Source organism: Sorex araneus, chromosome 3 (assembly GCF_027595985.1).
Source record: "Sorex araneus isolate mSorAra2 chromosome 3, mSorAra2.pri, whole genome shotgun sequence".
Classification (NCBI taxonomy): domain Eukaryota; kingdom Metazoa; phylum Chordata; class Mammalia; order Eulipotyphla; family Soricidae; genus Sorex; species Sorex araneus.
In genome coordinates, this window is record NC_073304.1 from 96,849,254 (window position 1) to 96,871,657 (window position 22,404).

The 22,404-nt window shown below is 45.9% G+C and overlaps 1 protein-coding gene across 1 annotated transcript in view; it reads right to left on the reverse strand.

Annotated features, from left to right (window-relative positions):
* Positions 1 to 2,608: 2,608 nt before the first annotated feature.
* The window catches only part of ETFA (electron transfer flavoprotein subunit alpha), a 78,383-nt gene continuing 58,587 nt past the window's right edge, over positions 2,609 to 22,404 (reverse strand). Inside the window, exons 10-12 of the mRNA XM_004611757.2 lie at positions 21,609 to 21,674; positions 11,665 to 11,745; positions 2,609 to 2,928 (exon numbers count right to left, since the gene is read on the reverse strand). Coding sequence (XP_004611814.2) covers positions 2,890 to 2,928; positions 11,665 to 11,745; positions 21,609 to 21,674 — 186 coding nt within the window. The 3' untranslated portion in view covers positions 2,609 to 2,889. The remainder of the gene's footprint in view (positions 2,929 to 11,664; positions 11,746 to 21,608; positions 21,675 to 22,404) is intronic.

Here is a 22,404-nt window from a genome sequence, read left to right on the forward strand (position 1 = left end):
ACCCTGCCAAAGAACCACACTGGGCTGGGCAGGCGCATTTCTGGGCCACCCTGGGGCCAGCGTGAGGTACAGGTGACGCTGGGAAGCCTCGCCAGGTCTGGGGACTGCTGGCCACTCACCAACGGGGACAGGGCAGAAGGCAAATGCCAATTCACGCCGCATTGTCCCTAACCCAGCTCCTGTCTCACGCGCCCTGGGACAAGCATGCAGCTCCTTAGAGCAAAGGAGAGACGCGGCTCTGGGGGAGCAGAAAGGGGCGGAGAGGCCGCAGCTCTGCCCGGTGCCTCTCTTGGGCCAGCTCCCGCCAGGTCCTTTTCTCCAGGCCGAGAGTCAGGGGTTTGACACCCAGGCTTGGCGACGTTGAGAGGTCACAGCAGGAGGCTAATGATAGACGGCAAGTGCTCAAAACACTGGCCTGTGCTCCAGTTCTACCACCGATGACCCCAGGGACAGTCCCTTCTCCCCCAGAACCCCCTTTTTCCCTCCAAGCTCCCTGCTTGTCCCACGTCTGCGGGGTGGCCAGCACAAGAGCACGCTGCACAGCTGCCGGCATCCTGGGCAGCCCCTGGTCAGGTGTCCCACGACCCCGTTCCAGACCCGTCTCTGCACCCAGCCCCGCACCAGCTCCCAGCCCAGCCAGCCCTCACCAAACCATCTCCTGCCATCCAGCAACAGGGCTCTGGGGCTCTCCCGCCTCCAGATGCGAGTATACTTGGATGTGGACCAACCCAGACGCCCGCTCGCTGAGATGCCGCCCGGCTGCCCCTCCCCGTCAGAGAGGCAGCAGAGGGCACCTGCAAGTGGGGTTCCCGGCCTCCGCAGAGGCACTCCCAGCTCCTCCGGCAACACACCCCCGCCCGATCCTGGAAGGAGGCACCCCACTCTCAGCCAGCCCCACCCAGAGCACGGGACCCATCTCTGCAGTCTCCAGGGGGCCATTCTGTAACCAAAGAGCTTTCAGCCAGAGCCGAGTGGGACCGAAGGCTTGTGGGCTGCTACAACAGCCTCCTAATTGCTTCCATCTCCTCCTCCCAGCAACAACGAACCAGGTCCCGATGCACTACCCAGGCCCCCTAGGGTGAGGGCCTGGGCCAGGCCCCGGCACTAGCCTCGTGCGGCAGGGTGAAGGGAGCACTGGAAGATGTGCTCAGGCAGCAGTGTCCGAGGGAGGCACGCAGCATTCTGTGGCACACAGCTCCTGCCCCGGCACTGTCAATTCCAGGAGACACATGAGCAACAGACAGCAAGTGGCAGAGGGCACGTCCACCCGGGCCCCACGTGTCCACCGACACACAGAAGCCGTGGCTGGTCAGAGGCTGCTCTGAGGGAACGATGCCCGGCCACTCGTCCCATCAGCTCTGAAACCCTCTCACGGTCCTGGGGAGACAGGACGGCAGCGCCCCCAGTGCCGCGGGGCCAGAGTACACGGGACAGACTTCAGACTGGAAAAATCCGATTCATTTTCCAAGAAGACCAGGAAAGGGGGATGGCCAACCCGCAGCCTTGCCCTGACGCTGTCTGTGGGCGCCAGCCCACAGCTCCGGCTCGAAGCCCCACCGAGGGCAGCCCAGGGCTGGCCGCGACACACTGCCCATGCAAGGACCCCGTCGGCTTCTCCCCTCACGGCCATGGTGTCGCGGCACCCAGCACCATGCTGTCTCCCTGCCGGAGCGACACAGTGGCTGCTGCCTGGGCCAGACTCTCCCAGTGGTGCTCCTGAGTACTGCTCGGGCCACAGCAGAGAGCAGGGGCACTGGCCAGAGTGCCAGGGGGCGGGGAGAAGCAGGACTCTGCGCCTGGCAGACACTGACAGACACACAGACACCAGCATCCTGCCAGGGCCTCCACCCACACAGGGAGGAGGTTCGTCCGCTGGGCGGGTAGAGAAAAGGAGAGCAGGAACCACACAGGCGGGCGATGACCCGGGCCTGGCCACCCGGCCAGAGCCTGAAGGGCGCCGTCAGGAGGGCAACAGGAAACCGCGGGCTCTACCGAGCAGGCTCACGGCCATTACCAAGAGCAGCGGACTGTCTGGCATGAGGCCAGACTGGGTCTGAGAAGCCCCTCCGCCTCCAGGCCTCTCAGCGACGCGAGAACCCTTACACTGACAACCTTCCAATGAAAGAGAAACACTGTATTTAGTTCATGTCAGCTGAACTCAGTGGGTCTACGCTGGGCGTGAGCAGGGGCTTCTGAAGACTGACACACACTGAAGACAATACTCAGGCTTTAGCAGCCTGCTGCTCCCCCTCCCACACTTTTTTTCTCTTTTTTCTTGTTTGTTTTTGGGCCTATACATAGTACACTCAGGGATCACTTCCAGTGGGGGTTGGGGAAACATGTGGGGGTCAAAGCTGGGTCGGCTGCGTGCAAGGATGGTACCCTACCAGCTGGACTATCTCTCTGTCTCTGCACACTGCTTTTTATTTTCCTCCCTTTAAACCCCGAATTTGCCAATTTAGCTCCCTTTTTCTCCCAATAGTCATAAGAGACTGACGAAGCTGGCAGGAACACGCGTGTTTATGACCTTGCCTAAAACACAAAGCACACCATGAGCAAGACAAACAGTGAAAAAAGTGTTTCTTTTAAACTCCCTTTCTTTAACTTTCTTAAGAAGTTGGCTAGAGATAGCTTTAAGGCTATGGAAAGGCTTTATTATAGTATTTAATTACAGAATTAGAAAATTTCAAAATATATTTGTCTCGAACCACAAATAATTAAAAAGAAGCGTAGTCATAGTTCCCATAAAAAAAGCACTTTGGCCTATGACAGAATTTTTTCTCAAATTATTAAATGCAGCCTTCTATGCTTTCCAGTGATTACTATAATAGCCACGGGTTCCTAAAGTTTCCGAATACTGTGACATGATTTCCTTAAGGTATTTCCAACTCATTTCTTCTTCAAGATTTCTGTCATCTCAGGAACTACCTGCAAAAACAAAAGCCCAGAAATGTTAGTTAGCACCTTGAGCCTTCACCGCAATCAGGTCTCAGCTGCTATGACTTTGTCCACGGGGCAAAGGGACACACCAGCAGAGTCTCTGGTGAGGCACGAAGTGCTCCCGCTGTCCCCATTCCCAGCTCTCTGGAGCGTCCCTGCCACCTGCAGAGGCCTCCGCCCCACGGAGAGGAGGACCACAGTGTGGAGAGCCGAGAGCCCCCTCGGTGTCCAGGAGCCGTTCCGAGCATCGGCACACCTCAGAGAGAGGGAGCCTGTTTCCCCTGGCCTGTGCTGGAAAGCCGAGCCCTTCCCAGCAGCCTTCCTCATGTCCCTGCTTTTCTTCCGACTCTGCACCCGAGTTTTCTCTCAGCCACAACTCCTGCCCGCCTCCTCAAATCCTTCAATGAGCAAACACTATTCGCTTTTTCAACCCAGGGAACTGTCTCTGAGCACAGAAGAATGAGCTGCAGGCCGGGGAGATAGGTCCTTCTGGCTGGACTGCAGGTGGGGCCCCAGGTTCAATGCCTGCCTCTGCCCCCAAGCACTGCTGGGAAGGAATCCCCCTACCCCACCCCCTGCCCAAGTCCGGAGCAGCCCGCGAACTTCTGCATGTGGTCCCCAAGCACACAGAAGCCAAAGCAAACCGCATGTTCAGTATCATCCCTCTACTAACACCAAGGCCTGGCACCAACACAGCGACTGGTCAGCAGATGGACGAGACTAAGCCAGAGGAACTGCCCAAGTTGGCCCCCAAATCTCTACACCTCCCCCCCCCCCCACACACACACGTGCGTGAGCGCGCGCACACGCACATATACCCCGAGGTTCCAGGGATCTTTTCAGTTTTTGAGCTACACTTGTCGGTGCTCAGGGGTCACTCACATCAGTGCCTGGGGTCTGAGGCCAGGGCTTCAGCACACCCCGCCTGCCTCCAACCCTCGGAGCGCTCTCCATGGTGCTGCCCCCACTTGTAAAGGGATTCACTCCTAAGGTTTATTCAGGGAGCTGCTGGGGTGCGACCAGAGCTTTCACGCGTGGGGCGCTGCTCCGGCAGCCTGGCTAACACAGGAGAGCTGTGTCTGGAAGCGTCAGAGAAGCGACACGTGGACGGAGCCCACCTGAACCCTGGCCAATCCACTTATGCACAGTATCAATTACCCAGGCTTCCAGGGGGCTATCAGCGGCCCAAACTCGGAGGTCCCAGCTGAACTCACCACTGATGAATACAGCCTCTCTCAATTATTTAAAAGAGCTACATTTCCATTAGGTGGAAATAATGTGTTCGTACAAAATTTATTAAGGAAATTGTCGACATGTTGTTTCTTCCGAATGTCACTTTGTCTCCTGCCTACTAAAAGGCGCGTGTTGACCATGGAGCCAGTGGGCATTAGTTCAGGGCAGCACTAAGTGCTGGCACTCCTTCGCCCAGCTCTTGGCAGAGCCCGTGAGCTCGTGCCAGTCACAGGGAGGGCAGCCTGAGGAGTCTCACGAGGCCCTCTGTGTTTCACGAGCAATCCGCTAGACGCAACTTCTTCCAAGTGAAACAGTTCGATTCAGAACATAATTTTTTTGCTTCCCCCTCCCCATTTTCTTTCTTTTTTTCCATTTCTTTCTTTCCCTCCCTCCCTTCCTCCCTCCCTCCCTCCCTCCCTCCCTTCCTTTCTTTCTGGGTCACACCCAGTGGTGCTCAGGAGTTACTCCTGGCTCTGCACTCAGGAATTACTCTTGGTGCTGCTCAGGGACCATATGGGATGCCGAGGATTGAACCCAGGCTGGCTGCAAGCAAGGCAAATGCCTCACCTAATGTACTATAGCTCCGGCCCCCATATGACTTTTTTTTAAAAAAAGTCTTTCAAAAGGTTCCTCTCTAAAACTCCACCAAAAAAAAAAAGTTGTGGCAACTTTTTCTTGGTATTTTTCATTTTAATTAAAGCCACCTTTGACATTCCAAACACACAACCCCTTATTTACAGGAAATAAGACACCAGTTCAGTATACATGTATCTGATGGCCTGAACACACGAATAGGTTTGGATTCTCGTGTGCCTTCTATTTTAGATACTGTGGAAGCAGCTTCCCACACAGTATGAACAAATGGGTATGAGGCTACCTGCAGAAACGTCACTGCACCCCAGTACAAAGCGACTGTACTTCACTCTTTCACCTGGATTGCCTCCCACAGGCACTGTGGCAGACAGAGAAGTTTCGGACTAATCCCTGATCGTAAGGACAAAACTGGGGAGAAGATTCTGGTTAAATCACCAAAGGTGCTTTCTACTGTAAGACAAGAGGATGAAAAGGTAGGCAATAAATGCTCCAAGTCAGAAGTTCTGAGAGATTAGTGTGGATGAATAAAATCAGAACATTAATGTGGAGACCCCAAAACGAGGTGACAGAGATCAATGTTGCAAATTTCAGAGGAAATAAAGGAATTAGACTGACTAGTGAAGAGCTGTGTGGGACAAAGTGAAAATGTCTTGGATTACAGGTGATCTGCTAAATCCACTCATGGAACAGAGCAGAGATGGTCCTAGTACAGCTACACAGATACAAATGAAAAAGAATGAATTTGGACTTTCACCTCACATAACACAATACAAACTCTAAATAGATCAATAACCTAAGAACATAAGAGTTAGTATAAGACAGCAAATATAGGGGGGAAATCTTCATGACCTTGGGTTTCACAATGGAGTCTTATATATGACATCAAATACAACCTGAAAAGATGTATTCAACAAAAAATATATGAGGATTAAAATTCAAAACTTTTAAGCATCAAAACAAATTGGAAATCATGTATCTAATGAAGATTAAATACCAAGAATCTATGAAGAACTCACACAACTCAAGAACAAAAAGACAATTCAATTTAAAAATTGGCAATGGGAATCAGAGAGATAGTACAGGAGATAAGGCGCTTGCCTTACAGGCAGCTGACCCTAGTTTGACCCTGGGAACCACTATGGTATCCTGAGCATTTCCAGGGGCACTTCTGAGCATGAGGAATAGTCCCCAAGCACCACCCAAAATTAGCAAAGAACCTGGATTATTTTTGTCAAAGATGATATACAAATGGCCATTAAGCATGAAGATATGTTCAGCATCAGTGGTTAGGGAAATGCAAATTAAAACCACTACAGGATAGATATCACACTGCATCAGGAGGGTCAACAATTTAAAAAAAGACAATCACAAATATTAGCAAGTACATGGAGACATTCAGACCATTATATGTTATCAGTGGGAGTCAGTAAAAAGGATTCAGATTGGGGAAACAATCTGGCAGTTCTCAAAAATGTTTAAATTGAAGAGTTATCACATGATCCCACAGTTCCATTCCTAGAAAACATACCCCAATGAGATAATGCCTACCTTTACAAAAACTTTTATCACATGCAAAGGATCGAAACTGAACTACTATCTTATACCACACACAAGGATTAACCAAAAATGGATTTAAGCCTTGAATCTAAGATCTTTCAAACATAAAACTCTTTGAAGAAAACATTATAGGTCAGGTCCTAGATGTTAATTAGTCTTGGTTGTGAGTTTTTGTAGGTGATAAAGCAAAGTAAAAAAAAGAAAAAATAAACAAGTGCAACAACATTAAACTAAAAAAGCTTTTGCACAACAAAGGAAATCACTAATAAAAGGCAACCTACTGAACAGAAGAAAATGTAAATCATATCTGATAAAGGGTTAATAACCAAAATAATCCAATTCAATAGCAAATCCAACACACACACACACAGACCCTAAAAGACCTAATAAAATTACATATGATGTGAATTGTCATTTTCCCCAAGAAGAAAAATAGGTGGCCAACAGGTACATGAAAAGGTGCTTAATATTACTAATGATCAGGAAAATGCAGAACACAACTATAGGCTAATATTACACTTCATACCTGTTAGGAAGGCTACCATTAAAAAGCCAATGCCTGCTGAAATTATAGAGAAAAGGGAATCTTTGTTGATCACTAATATGAACACTGACTGAGAATGTAGCCTCTATGGAAAGTGAATAAATCAAAGAAGATAAAACCATATAATGTCATCTCTATGGAGAACTGGAAACAAAACAAAAACAAACCTAACTCCACAGATACAGACAACAGATTGAAGGTTGCCAGGAGCAAGTTTGAGAGGTGCATGAAATGGGTGAATGAGCTAAAAGGTCTAAACTCCCATCATAAAACTCTAATTGATGGGGTGTCACGGACACATAGAGGCCACAGTACATACCACTGCATGCCTGACAGTTATTAAAGAGGACATTTTTTGTTTTGTTTTGGCCACACCTGGCAATGCTCAGGGGTTACTACTGGTTCTGCACTCAGGATTATTATCTGCTCAGGGGACCATATGGGATGCCAGCAATAAAACCGCTGTACTATCACCCTGGTCCCTAGAGAGGAAATTTTGAAAGTTCTTATCACAAAAAGAAAGTTTATAAGTATGTTTATCACTAGTATTACTATGCCGGTCATTTCCCAATATATACAAATACAGAAAATATATCAAAATACATAAATATATATATGGGGCTGGAGTGATAGCACAGTGGGTAGGGCGTTTGCCTTGCACGCAGCCGACCCAGGTTCAATTCCCAGCATCCCATATGGTCCTCTGAGCACCGCCAGGGGTAATTCCTGAGTGCAGAGCCAGGAGTGACCCCTGTGCACTGCCGGGTGTGACCCAAAAAGCAAAAAAGAAAAAAATATATATATAGTATATATAAATTCCCAATCATGTTGTAGAACTGAAATGGTTTCAATTATAATCAATAACGTACAAATACAAAAATTAATATATAACCTATCTTATAAAAGGTATTGGGGGCCAGGGTGGAAGAATAGAGGTTACAATATTCACGCCTCACATGTGGTTCAATCCCCCACACCACAGGTCTCACGTCCACTGCTAATAAGAACACAGAGCAGAGGCCCCACACATAGCCAGTTCTGGCCCCAAAATAAAACCAAAAAGGCAAAGATAAAAAATAAACAATGCAAACAACAGTGAAAAAGAATTACTATAATATTCATCCATGTCATACTGGATATTTCCACGGATGAAAAATTTTTGCTCTGACAAAGAGCATGCTCCTGGGTCTGGGGCAGTAGTACAGCAGGGAGGGCATTTGCCTTGCATGTGGCTGACCCGGGTTCGATTCTCAGCATGGTCCCCGGAGCACCATCAGGAGTAATTCCTGAGTGCAGAGCCAGGAATCACCCCTGTGCATTGCCCGTGTGACCCAATAAGCAGAAAGAAAAAAAAAAGCATGCTCCTTCTTAATGAAGCTTAAATTAAGCTGCAGAAGTAGCGGTGAATCACCCGCTTTTACTACTTGCTGGGTTGGAAAAGCAGGGCGATGAGAGAACAGATTTCTAAGTGTTGTCAATAATTTGCTGAGTAATCTTTCAAAATTCCATCTCTCTGGGACACAGACAACTCAAAATAAACACACCTCACTCCTGCTAGTCATTTAACATAGTAACAGATGGAAGACTGCGACTTAAGCAGTATTTCTAATATTCTCACAATCTTTAATTTTCAGTTTCTCAAATGTCTTTCCCCTTCCACTTACCAGTTATAAATAAGTGTGCTTTAGAACACTGCAACATCAGTCATTGTTTTAATATAGTAATTTTAGCTAAAAACATATGGGTTTTATATATTACTTCAAATGGTCTCTCTATAATAAAATCTGGGGTTCCTAAAAAAAACACAGCATGAAAACCTCAGGGTGGAAATAATCTAACAATGACTTTTGTGGTCCCTTTTCACTTCCATTGTCCTAGAACTCTCACAACATACCTGTGAGTAACACACAGAGAGACACACATACAGCACAGGCACCATGTATGACCATTCCATTAATTACTGCCACAAAGATGCGCCAGCTATCCACTATCTGAACAGATCTCTAAGTATTGAACATACTGCCGGTTAATCAAGGAAGCGCTGCATGTGTAAGGACACAGAACACAAATACAAAGTAAAATAAAATCACTTATAAACTTACTGAAATATTCTCTTCAGGAGAAACAGCTAAAGGGCTGCCTCTTTACACAGTGCCACCGTGGCATATGCTTGAAGTCCTGAGAGTGTCTGTCACTGGAGCTACATGCCTGCTATCTGACAGTTACCCTCATACAGAGATAGCCATTGCTTTTTTAATTTTTATCTTTGTTCCACACTCAGTTGTGCTCCAGGATCATTTCTGGCAGTGCTGGGGAAACATATGTAATGCCAGGGATGAAAGCCAGACTATCTGCACGCAAGGCAAGTGCCTAACGCCTCAGCCTCCCCTATTCTCTGGGCCCTTCCTGTTTGTTTACACACCTGGGTCAACCAGCTTCACAGCTCCACAACTAATCCTGAAAAAACGCCAAGCCGCTGAATCATCCAGGTAACCCGGTGTCCCAGCTGAGACCTCTGGAGCCTTCTCGGGATGGGGGAAGGCTGAAATCCTGCCTTGCCCAAAGGCCCAGTGACCCACCCACAACTGACTTCCTCCAGCATATCAACGGCCCCCGCTTCAGAGCTCCATGATTAATCTCAGAGAGACGCCACGCTACTAAATCATCCAGTCCTGCAGCTCCTGGGGTGCACGACCAAACACCTCCAAATTCCACAGTACTGACAGGCCAGTAGGAGCACAGCAAAGTAAATCCTCAGACGATGACTTCAGTAGCACGATTGTGAGCCAGAACAATTTTCACTAATTTTCTTTAACTGAACTGATTTTGGATAATTCCATTTGCCATTTTGTTGTAACAAGCACTATAAAGCAAATTAAAAAAAAAAAAGTCCCTACAGGGGCTGGAGTGATAGCACAGCAGGTAGGGCATTTGCCTTGCATGTGGCCAACCCGAGTTCAATTTCCAGCATCCCATATAGTCCCCCAAGCACCGCCAGTAGTAATTCCTGAGTGTATGAGCCAGGAGTAACCCCTGTGCATCGCCGGGTGTGACCCAAAAAGAAATAAAAAGTCCCTACAAGGCTAAGAGGCAGGAGCAAACTGCCTAAACGTACCGGAAATTTCATTAATGGGACTTCTATTTTTTTTTTTTTTTTTTGCTTTTTGGGTCACACCCAGCGATGCTCAGGGGTTACTCCTGGCTTTTGCACTCAGGAACTGCTCCTGGCAGTGCTTGGGGGACCATATGGGATGCCGGGGATCGAACTCCGGTCGGCCGCGTGCAAGGCAAACGCCCTACCCGCCGTGCTATCGCTCCGGCCCCTCATTAACGGGACTTCTAAATCACTAATGAGGAACTGAATTCTTCCCAAAGAAGAGATAGTTCTGGAAGGAGTTGGGGGACAGACACAGGACTCCCTGGGGACAGATGCCCTGTGCTGATCCAGGGCAACAGCCCTGTTCTTATCTTTTCAGTCTGGGTTCTTAACTGAGGAATCACCAAACTGCTGAAGGGTGGAGGACTGAGTCTGGCTACACACAAACAGATGTGCTCTGGAAGTGTGCCTGGGGGGGCGGGGCGGCCAGGCTGACAGAGCCTGGGTGTTGGGCCATTCTCCTGTTGGGGCACCACATTTGCCTACGGCTATTATGGCCCAAGCCATCTCATGGTGGCTCCATGTGAGGTGGTCCCAAACCAATAAACCCACTTCATCCCAAGTTTGGTCACCATTTCAGAGTCTTAATTCCTGCATGCGTCATTACTGTACAATGTCACTGCCGAGGGAGAGAAAAAGACCAGGCATGCCTGCGCTATGCCCTTTCAATATGGACAAACAGGGAATAAGTGGGATCCGTGTCACCAGTTCCAATAACAGGGGCACAATACAGGGATGACAGCAGGGTAGAAAGAACACACACAAGGGCGGGGGGCATGAGGGATAGAAAGTGTTATCCCAATAACCATGCGTGAGCAGGAACTATCATGTGCATGTACTCGTCACCTTAGGAAGGCCTGGAACTCGCAAGCACATCATCAGGGAATATGCGCTGAGTCAGGTGAACTGCCTGCCCTTCCTCGGAAATGCTTGGCAAAACTCAGAACAAGAGCTTTTGATGTGAGCTTCTTTAAGGGACCTACTACACGTGGTACTAAGTTAGTATTACAAGATTGTAATACTCACATTGTTTATTAACTTAGTTCTTGAGATGTCATGAGCTATATATGTATTTTAAAATCAATGTGACTTTCCTTAAGGTAAAAGTGACAATGCTCTTCATTAGTGTCTCTCAACCTTTTTCTGACTGTGGTTCCCTTCTTTTATGTTTCTTTCCTGTACCCTCATCCTACTGGTTGGGTCCCGACTTAAGTGAATTTCACCCTTGTATATTCTGGGGACTCCCGTTGAGAAACAGAGCTCTATAAACATCATGTATGAGGACAATTTCATTTCATTTATTTATTTATTTTTTGCTTTTTTTTGGTCACACTGGGCGATGCACAGGGGTTACTCCTGGCTCTGCACTCAGGAATTACCACTGGTGGTGCGCAGGGGACCATACAGGATGCTGGGAATCGAACCCGGGTTGGCTGCATGCAAGACAAACGCCCTCCCCACTGTGCTAACGCTCCAGCCCTAACAATTTCATTTTAAACATTCAAAATTGTAGATTACTTTTATGTATGCAGAAAAATATAAAAACACATAAGATTTTCTGATAACAGCTTCTCTCTGACCATCTCCAAGAGATTCCTGGAGGTACTTAAACCCCTACTTCCACTCATGGCCAACTTACCTTAAATAAGTCTGCGACTATCCCATAATCTGCCACTTGAAAAATCGGAGCTTCTGGGTCTTTGTTAATGGCGACAATTGTCTGAGAAATAAAAAGTAAAGTAATCCCTTTTATGCTGTATCAATATTATAAATCAGAATTTTCTGGATCAGTACATAACAAAATCAACCCCCAACCCCTATACCATGAGCTCACTGAAATATTGAAAAAAGGTTTTAATTTAAGTCATTGTTTTTTTATATGACTGATTTTTTTTTTTTTAATCAGAGAAGATTCTGGGGAGATGGCAACGAAGAAAGCATCAGAAGCCTTTCTCCCCACCAAAACAATGACTGCACTGGTCCAACTTAAACACAGTAAGGGCTACTGTGGACACTCATGAACTCTAGAATGTTCTGAAGGCTTGTCATTTCATGGGGAGGGCACACCTTATAAACCACAGTGAATTTCAGCTCGTACTAGCAGCTTCTCTCCCACCCAGCCCCTAGTCTCTGTGGCGGGCAGCTGTGCACAGGAACTACATGTGCACATAGATCATTTGTCAACAGGAACTGTATGTGCACAAGAACCCCATGTGCACAGGAACCATACGTGAACAGGAATCATACATACACAGGAACTGCATGTATACAGGAACTGTACGTACATAGGAACCATATGTGCATAGAAAGCATACATACACAGGAACTATATGTGCACAGGAACCACATGTGCACAGGAACCCATACATACACAGAAACTGTACGTACACAGGAAGCACACGTACATAGGAACTGTATGTGCACAGGAACTCTTCATACACAGGAACAGTATACGCACAGGAACTATATGAACATAGGAACCTTGTGTGCAGAGAAATCACTTGTGCACAGGGACTATCTAGACATAGAAATGGTATGGACACAGCTTACACACCATTACACAGCATCGTGGATAACAGAAGGCAAAAAGGACACTCCCTGGCCTCCAGCTACTGGGGATTTGCTCTTTAATGGCTGACTGCTGCGTCTGATGGATTTCAAAGGTGAAGAGGGGGATTATTGTTATTGCATAGGCCTCATTTTTACAAGTCACTTCCCCTCCAGTAAAAGAGGAAAAGGTGGGGGTATTGGGCCACCCCCCAACAAAAATAAGATGACTAGAAATAACTAAGTCTGAACAATTGGAAGAAGAAAAATTAAAAAATAAAAAGAGCCAAACGGACCTGTAGGATAACATCAAAAAGATAGAAATATACACTGTGGGACCCCAGAGGAGAATATAGGACAGAGGGACACACAGAAAATATAATGGCTGAGGGCCCACCCACCCCACCCACTCCGTAAATTTGATGAAAAACATAAAAGCATCCAAGAAGTTGAACAAACTGCAAGTAAGATTAGCCCCGAAACCCACAAAGATACACTTTGCAACTCCAATGTGCCTAGAGCCCAAGTCTGTGGGTTGTGGAAGGAAACCTAAATCCCGAAACATTAGCAGAGGCCCCATGGGGACGTTCAGGAGGCACACGGGGCAGTCTAAATCACAGAGACCACATGGGACTGTGGCTGCTCAGGATCCAGGGGAGGAAAGTGGGAGGGACTGTGAAATGTGGACAGATCTTTCATTTCAGGAAACTCTAGAATAAAGGTGCTGACTGTGATGGCATAGGTCACAGAGTACCACTGACTGTGCCTGCAGTTGACAGCACCCTTAAAATAGGTCACTTGGCAGATTTTGCTGTGTGGTTTTTACTAGAAAAAGACTGAGTACATTAAATGTGTTGGTTCTACTACTGCAAGTTACCCTTTTTATAATCTGACTTAAAATGTCACTAGAAAATTTTGCAGGGCACTGAAAAATTGTTGGATACACAGAATAAAACCCCTGGATTAAAAATTCAGTAACCTACTTTATATGTGGTATGCTGTGTTTGGTCTTTATTGTTTTGTTTTGGGGCCACACTGGTGGTTCCCAGGGTTTACCTCCAGCTCTGCACTCAGGATGACTCCTGATCCTGCCTGGGGACCACACGGGGTGCTGGGAATGAAGCCCGGGACAGACACACGCAAGGCAAGTGTCCCACCCCTTTCCTATTGCTCCGGTCCTATCTGGTATGCTTTTATTCTGTAAGATAGTGAGACATGTGCTTTACTAAATCATTATGAGATTTTGAGCTCTCTTTAATTTATTTCACTTATCAAATTACCCATAGCCCAATTTATGTGGCCTCTCTGGCTTAAACTATTTATCCGGCATAAACTCCACTGCATCTTGTATTTTAAAAGTACAATTCAGAGTAATATAAAATTTCTAAAATATAAAATATCCTGCAGGGGCTGGAGAGATAGCACAGCGGGTAGGGTATTTGCCTTGCACGAGGTTCAATTGCCAGCATCCCATATGGTCCCCTGAGCACCGCCAGGAGTAATTCCTGAGTGCAAAGCCAGGAGTAAGCCCTGAGCATCGCCAGGTGTGACCCAAAAAGAAAAAAAAAAAAATCCTGCAATAAACATTTAATTACTTAGGCTGTTAGTAAAGGAGAACGTTAAAACAAAATCCAAAAAGTTATCTTATGTATGCAGTATGTAAATGAAATGAGTATTTTATCACTCAAAATCTACTAAAAGCTACTCTTATCATCTATGCAAATTTTGTGGGTTTCTGTTTGTTTGTTTGTGGATGACATCTGATAGTGTTCAGGGATTACTCCTAGCACTATACTCAGGAATTACTCCTGGCAGTGCCCTACACTCTTTACTATCTCCTGAACCCCATTTTCTATACAAATTTTAAATGTGAAAGAGTGTATCATATTAGTAACAGAACAAAAAGAACTAATCACTCACAAAACAAAAAGAAATGGTCAAAGGATGCTGCGCTTACCAATTATTTTTATTAGTATCAAATAAGTAGCTTGGTATTCCCACAAACTGTAAGTTTCTGACACCACTGCAATTAAGAGTTTTTACTCTAGTATTCCATCATTCTCATAGAACAGATCATTCGAATCTCTAAAAGTGAAGTAAAACACTCCCTATTACTATCATGAAAACAGCCTCAAAGCATTTTTATGTACATACCTAACTTAAAATATAGACTATCCAATACATGATTCCCTTTGAGAGGTTCTGAGGTTCAGGGAGAGGCGCGAAGCACCCTGGGGCATGTGAGACTGTAGCACAGTACTGTCTAGAAATGGGCTACAGCCTGTTCCTTCCTCCATCCCCAGGATATGTGGTCAGAGACGGGAAACAAAGGGCTTCACTCTGAGCCAGCAGGGTAAGGGTCTGAAACGACAGGCAGTGACTTGCAGGAAGGTGCTTCTCTTCTGGGACTTGTAACCTGCTTCGCTGCTATCAGCAGAGATTTATTTAATTAACAGTAGTTAATGATTCTCCTGGAATCCACCTAGTCAAGCGTCTGACAGTTTAATCACCTGAAAGCTTTCTCATCCTACTACATAAAAGTCATTTCTAAAGAAAGAACACATAACCATGGACAAGGAGCTACTAAAGTATTTTACAAAAGTGATTTGGAGATCTGGGCTGGTGGCTTTTCTTATTACTAAAAGAATACTTCTGAGTTATTAATTGTAAATAACCATTGTAAAATCTTATTTGTATCCAAAGCACTCAAAATGGCTGTATTAATTTACGTTTGCTTTCCTTAAAGAGCTTTTAAAGCACAGATTGCATCCAGCCATATCAACATACATACATTATATATGTCCTTTACTTTTTTTATTTTCTGAGTTACTCTCTGCAGTGCTCAGGGATCACATCTGGGGAATTGGTGGACCATAATGGGGTGCCCAGGATGGAACCCAGTTTGGCCATGAATAAGGAAGTGCCCTGCCCGCTGTTCAATCTCCTGGCCCCTATTATACATGTTATAGTACATGCGGCATAGTTCAAAGAGTCCTTTCATTATATCAACTTCCTTGATATAAAAATTAAATCTCAGGTGCTATACTGATAGTAGAGCTGGTAGGACACTTGCCTTGCACGTGGCCCACCAGGAATCGATCCCTGGCTTCCCATATGGTCCCCCAAGCCCGCCCTAAGTGATTTCTGAGTGCAGAGCCAGAAGTAACTCCTGAGCACTGCAAAAAAAAAAAAAACACCAAAACACAAACAAAATAAAAATCTCATATTCTCTCCTCTCTGCTGCTGCACGAGCACGATCCCGGAGGCCAACTGAACTACTTTGGCCACAAGCAGCTCGCAAAAATGCCTCCAGACTGTGAACTGAGCCACTGCCCCCTGCGGCAGCAGCGGGGAAGGGTTTCTCTCTCTCAACCCTTCCTTCCTGGGCACAGCATGGCGATAGCCGGTTTTTGAGCACAAAATGGAGGTACCAGCCCAGCTGCGGCGGGATGCACGGGAGATCACAGGAGGCGGGGGGGGGGGTACCAGTCCCACCCTCTGCCGACATTTAAGTGCATCGGCCACACATGGGCAGCCTCTCTGCTGCTGCATGAGCACAATCCGGGAGGCCAACTGAACTACTGTGGCCACAAGCAGCTTGCAAAAATGCCTCCAGACTGCGAACTGAGCCACTGCCCCATGCGGCGGCGCCAGCAGGCAAGGGTTTCTCTCTCCAGGCTTTTCCGTCTTTTGAGCACCACAAAAGGGAAGTAAAAGCTTGCAGTGATGCAATTTCTGGCAGAATTTTCCCTGGACTTTACACAGAAATCCAAAACCTAGTATCTCTTAATTGTCAGCAATGTGAAACGGTTCCTTTTTAGCAGGTCTGACTTTGGGGGGAAACTCCAAACAATAATAGTGAGTTTTTTGTTGAAATAGTGAAGGTAATCAAAGTAGCAGCCATTTCTCTAGACTGTGAACTAAGCTATAGCCCCACGCCGGCCGAGGAGAGGAAATATCCTTCTTTCTCGGTTCTTTTCCCTTTTCGGGGAGAAATGCAGCATGGCATCCACCATATTATGAGGTCTATTAAGCAGGCATGAACTTGGTGGCGCGGGAAGGGGAAAAAAAGAAAAAAAAATTATTATATACTTGGAACAGTGGGATGCTTGGGCAGTCTTGGGCTGGGACAGATACCAGCACACGCTCTACCGAGATTCAACCCGGGTGGCCACACTTTTGTGCGGCCACTTTGCTGCTGATCAACCAGAATCCGGAAGCCAACTAGATTACTTTTGGTTCCAGAAACTGCTTGCAGCCATGTCTCTAGACTGTGAACTAAGCCATAGCCCCACGCCAGCCGAGTACGGGAAATATCCTTCTTGCTCCGTTTTTTTTTCCCCTTGTCAGGCAGCGTGGCATCAGCCATATTATGAGGACTATTAAGCAAACACAAACTTGGTGGCGCGGGAAGGAGGAAAAAAAAAAAGAGTCATGTACTTGGAACAGCGGGACTTCATATCTCTTCATTCTCAGCAATGGAAAACTAATTATCAAATGCTTCCTTAGCAGTAGGGCTGTCTTTTTTGGGGGGAAACTCCAACAACAATAGTGAGTTTTGTGTTGAAATATGGAATGTAATCAAGGTAAAGAGAAAATGAAGTGAAATTTATCAGTTACACAGGCGGGGGTGGGGGGATAGGGGGTGGGAGGTATACTGGGGTTTTTGGTGGTGGAATATGGGCACTGGTGAAGGGATGGGTGTTTGAGTATTGTATAACTGAGACATAAGCCTGAGAACTTTGTAACTTTCCACATGGTGATTCAATTAAAAAAAAAAAGCTCATATTCTTTAAACAATGCTAAAATTGCAGATCTATTCTAATACAATGATCAGATTAAATCATTCTAATTACACCATTTCAAAGCTTAACCAACATTCTACCCAGATGCTGTTTTTTTTCTTATGTGAGAGATAGCAGGGACTAGACTGATTCTATTTAAGCGGCCCTAGCATTTAGTACAAAACAGGTTCAATATACATTTGCTGACTAGTGAAAATAGTCTTGACTCGTTAACTTCTATGGAATTGCCCTCCTCCCAATCTCTTTTCTTGAACTGCTCCATTTCCCCTTCAATGACATCTATCTAGTACATCTCACCGACATTTTAGCTCTATTGGCACAGAATGAAAATTTTCACCAGTATTTTTTTTTCTTTTTGGGTCACACCCAGCAATTCACAGGGGTTGCACTCAGGAATTACTCCTGGCAGTGCTCGGGTGACCATATGGGATGCTAGGAATTGAACCTGGGTCAGAGGTGTGCAAGGCAAACACCCTACCCACTGTGCTATTGCTCCAGTCCCATTCGCCAGTATCTTTGACAGCCAAAATATTTTCTGTTAGAAACAAAGAATTCTATCTAATAATAATAAAACCTCTGGCCTTGGATTACGAGACTCAGATTACCAGACAGTGGGACGTGGGGTTGGAAGGGAATGAGAGCTGGGTGAGAGGTGACAGAGGGACAGGGTGGAGGGTCTTGGGGACTCTGGTGATGGTGGTGGGGATTCAGTAACTTTGTATCCCAATACCATAAATGTTAACACTATTGTAACAATGCTACCTAAATTACAATTTTTTTTTAAAGGAAACTGGGGCTCTCGCTGCTGAACGAGCATGATTCCAGAGGCCATCTAAACTACTTTTGGTACCAGCAGCCTCTTGCAGAAATGTCTCTAGACTGGAAACTAAGCCACGGCCCCATGCCAACCCAGGAGGGGAAAGGTTTTTCTCTCTCCCCTTTCCCTTGCTGGGGGCATGGCGTGGCGACCGCCATCTTATGAGGACCATTAATGGGAGGTACGAGCTTGCAATGATGCAATTTCTGGCAGAAATTTCCCTGGACTTAGTTACTAAAATACTGAAATATAGAAATCCAAAACGTGGCTATCGCAGCTGCGCAACCTCATATCTCTTCATTCTCAGCAATGGAAAAGAAATTATCAAATGCTTCCTTTTCAGCAGGCCTGATTCTGGGGTGGGGGAACTCCAAACAATAATAGTGAGTTTTTTGTTGAAATACTGAATGTAACCAAAGTAAAGAGAAAGTGAAATTTATCAGCTACACGGGCCGAGGGGGAGACCTGAGGGGGTTGGAGGTATATTGGGGCTTGTTTTTTTTTTTTTGGTGGTGGAATATGTGCACTGGTGAAGGAATGGTTGCATTGTATAACTGAGACTTAAGCCTGAAAGCTTTGTAACTTTCCACATGGTGATTCAATTAAAAAAAAAAAAAAAAAGGAAACTGGGGCTACAGAGATAGTATAAGAAGGGCACTTGACTTGCAAAAGCCTGACCCAGGTTCAATCCCCAGAAACTCAGATGGTCCTTTGAGGCCTGGCAGGAGTGATCCCTGAGTGAAGAGTCGGGAGTAAACTCTGAGTACCATTAGGTGTGGCTCCTGAAAAAATAAACTTTAAAAAAGGAAAGCAGCACAAATACATGCTAACACGTGGCTGGGCCTTAGAAACATCATTCTCTATGAAAGAAGACAGAGGGACACACATGAGTGATCCCAAGTATCTGAACTAGCCAGACCAGGCAAATCCACAGAGACACGGCCCTGCTAGAGCATCGGGGAGGGGGACTCTTGGTGCAGGGATTACAAGTTCTAAAATTTGAGGTGATGCTTGCATAATGCAGTGAATATACCCAAAACAGAGTTGTGCATTTTATTAGGGGGGAGCTTATCATATGTGATGTGTTGTAAAAAATACAAAAACGTGTATGCACGGAATGGGGTGGTGTATGTGTGTTGTGCTGTGTTGTGTTGTGTTGTTCATGGGCTCTCAGAGCAGTGCTCTCTCTTGAGCCGCTGTGTATGGACCGGATTGGGATGGCTCCTCCTTTGTGGTCCACTTCTGTGTGTGCTGCTATGCTCTCTTCTGTCTCTCTATCTCTCTGTTTCTGTTGCCTCTCCTCTCATCTTTTCCGACCTCTCTCTGTCTCTGTCGTCTCTCCTCTGGTCTCTTCCGAGACTCCCTGATTCTCTTTCTCTTTGGAGCCCTCTCGCTTCTGTGTCTTCTCCCTTGCTTCTGTGTCTTCTCTCCACTTCTGTGTCTTCTCTCTTGCTTCTGTGTCTTCTCCCCTACTTCTCTTAGTCTTAGTTTATATTGCAATCACATAGGGTGGTGACACAAAGGTGGGTTGAATATTAACAAATCAACAAAGAGGGGTAAGACCACTCATCCAGGAGATTAACAAAATCTCATCTAAGGAGATTACTCCAGATTACTAGGAGGTCCGCTCAAGGGTGGGATCCCATCCAGGGTGTGTCACTTTCTTCTTTCCTCAGCTAGTAATCCACTTAAATAGTTGTAGTAAACTTACTTCTAATATTTCTAACAATGTCATTCTGTATGAGCACAGTAAGAGATATATCAAACTTTTTTTTTTTTTTTTGGTTTTTGGGTCACACCCGGCGATGCACAGGGGTTACTCCTGGCTCATGCACTCAGGAATTACTCCTGGCGGTGCTCGGGGGACCATATGGGATGCTGGGATTCGAACCCGGGTCGGCCGCGTGCAAGGCAAACACCCTACCCGCTGTGCTATTGCTCCAGCCCCGAGATATATCAAATTTAAAGTCTGGTTCTTCCTGAGGACATTCACTATATTTCCACACCACAGTCCTCAGGTCAAGTTAGTTTTCCTAACCCCAGCAGGGTCCTAGTCTCATCGTTACTTTTGGATCATGACAGCATTTGTCTATGACCACGCTCTCAACTTATAGTTGAGTATTGAGGCGCTTTGGCCTGGCCCATTCCGATGCCAGGGTAGCTCATAGCTTGCCCTGGGTCCATTTCCCATTCCGTCTCTTGTCGGGACCCTGCTTTTGGGGTGCTAGAAACTAAGGGCAACTGAGTTGAGAAAGCAGATGCCCAGGAGTAAATATTATTGGATTCAATCAGCTCCCAAGTTACAACGCATAATATTAATTCCTGTGTCTATACAGAAAGGATTGCTTTAAGGTAAACTAAGTTCTCTGCAGCAAGGCTAAAATGACAAACCCTATGATATCCTACAATGCATTATCACAAGTGTTATTTAAAAAAAAAAAAGAAAAGAAAGAAAGAAATGCATATTTCTAGGTATATGTGAAGCTGCTAACACTTTTCTGAAGATTGCCGGTGCCTAAGTGCTCATCCCTTAATACCATGGTAACATTTCCCCACTGGCAATGCAGCTTTCTTCGCCCAGTAAAGAAACCTGCCATCCAACTGTGAAAGCTCACTGGTTTGGGCCAATTCATTAACATGTTACAAGGAGTATAAAGTATGCATTTTTTCAGGTCTGAAGTCAGACCTGTTAAAAGTTTTATTACCTTTCATATCAAACTTCCATCTGAATGGATAAAAGCAGGAGTCAGAGGCATCTCTGAGTTCATGAAAGACTAAGTTCATAATTCACACTGCACAGTTATGCATGAATTAATATGTCATATTTGGAAACACATGTTCATGGAGTCATTACATAGGGCTTCCAGATAAGCAAACGAAAAATCAAGTGTTTCTACCACATGCAGCATTTTTGCAATTACTGAAGCATTAAGATGCTCCAATCCCAAAATGTGCCAGTCACTGCAGGAAAGAGGAATCTTGCTGACACATAAGCAGGACTGTGAAGGCCCCAGGTGAAGCCCACAGACCATCAACAGGTTACATGTCAGAACCTCAGAGCATGAGCCTGCCCAAACTTTCCACCCGGGGACTGTCAGTCCTGGGGATGGTGATATTCCCCAGAGATGCGTACTCTGCAGTCAGAACTGAGGCTCAGACAGGGCACATCCTGGAGTGACCGGCCAAGGAGCTGAGGCTCAGGTTCTGGTCTTGCCCCACCACACAGCACTGGATCTTCTTCCAGTGCTAAAATGTCAGGCCGTAAGCAAGAGCTTTCTCTCTTTTAGGCCTTAGACACACATCAATGTGAATAGCTCAGTTACACGCACTGTAACCACATAGAAACACACGGTGAAAACCAGAGTTTTAAATACAAGATCTTTCCGTATTGTGCTCCTACTGTTATTTACTTACCTTGCTGTCCTTCATCCCAGCTAAATGTTGGATGGCCCCTGATATTCCTACAGCAATGTAGAGTTCCTAAAACAAATGAAACCACATTATTAATATGTATTTTTATTACTATATAGTATACTTCCCAAGTGTCTATTACTAGCAATTCAAGCATTGGGCAGAACACTTTCAAAACTCAAATAGAGGTGATGCGTATGACTCAACGGAAGCTGTCCTTCCTCTCTGGCAGTCCTCCTCCTCAGGTCCCCACAGCAGTGGTGGGATATAGCATGTGGACAGGGACCACAGACATTGTGTGACTGACAGAGCACAGGCCAAGGATATGTGAGGCCCTGGGTGTGCTCGTCAGCCTGTGCGTGTCTGCAGAGCGATGGTAGGGTGTGGTGCTGCTAGATACGAGCACTGTGGGACCCACACTCTAAGCATCCCAGACATGGCTCTGATAAAAATTACTTTAAGTGAGTAAGAAGAAGCAGGTAGCAGTGAGCATGTGCCTATCACTGCCAAACATTTTACAGCAACTGTTTCACTTCTTGATTTTTTGTGAGGCAGCACTTCTGCTGTGCTACTCTTGGATGTCACTCTCAGCTCGTATGTGCTGTATAGTCAGTCGCACTGTGCACTCATGGATGGACACATACGCCCACACATAATCAAAGACATTTTTCTTAGTTGCCCGCCTTTCATAAGGAAGGTTGTTAAAATGATAATTAAATGCTTTATCTATTGAATACCTAAAGCCATCTATGTTTGAAATCACAGATCACTGATTTAATAAGCACTTCATTAAAGGAGT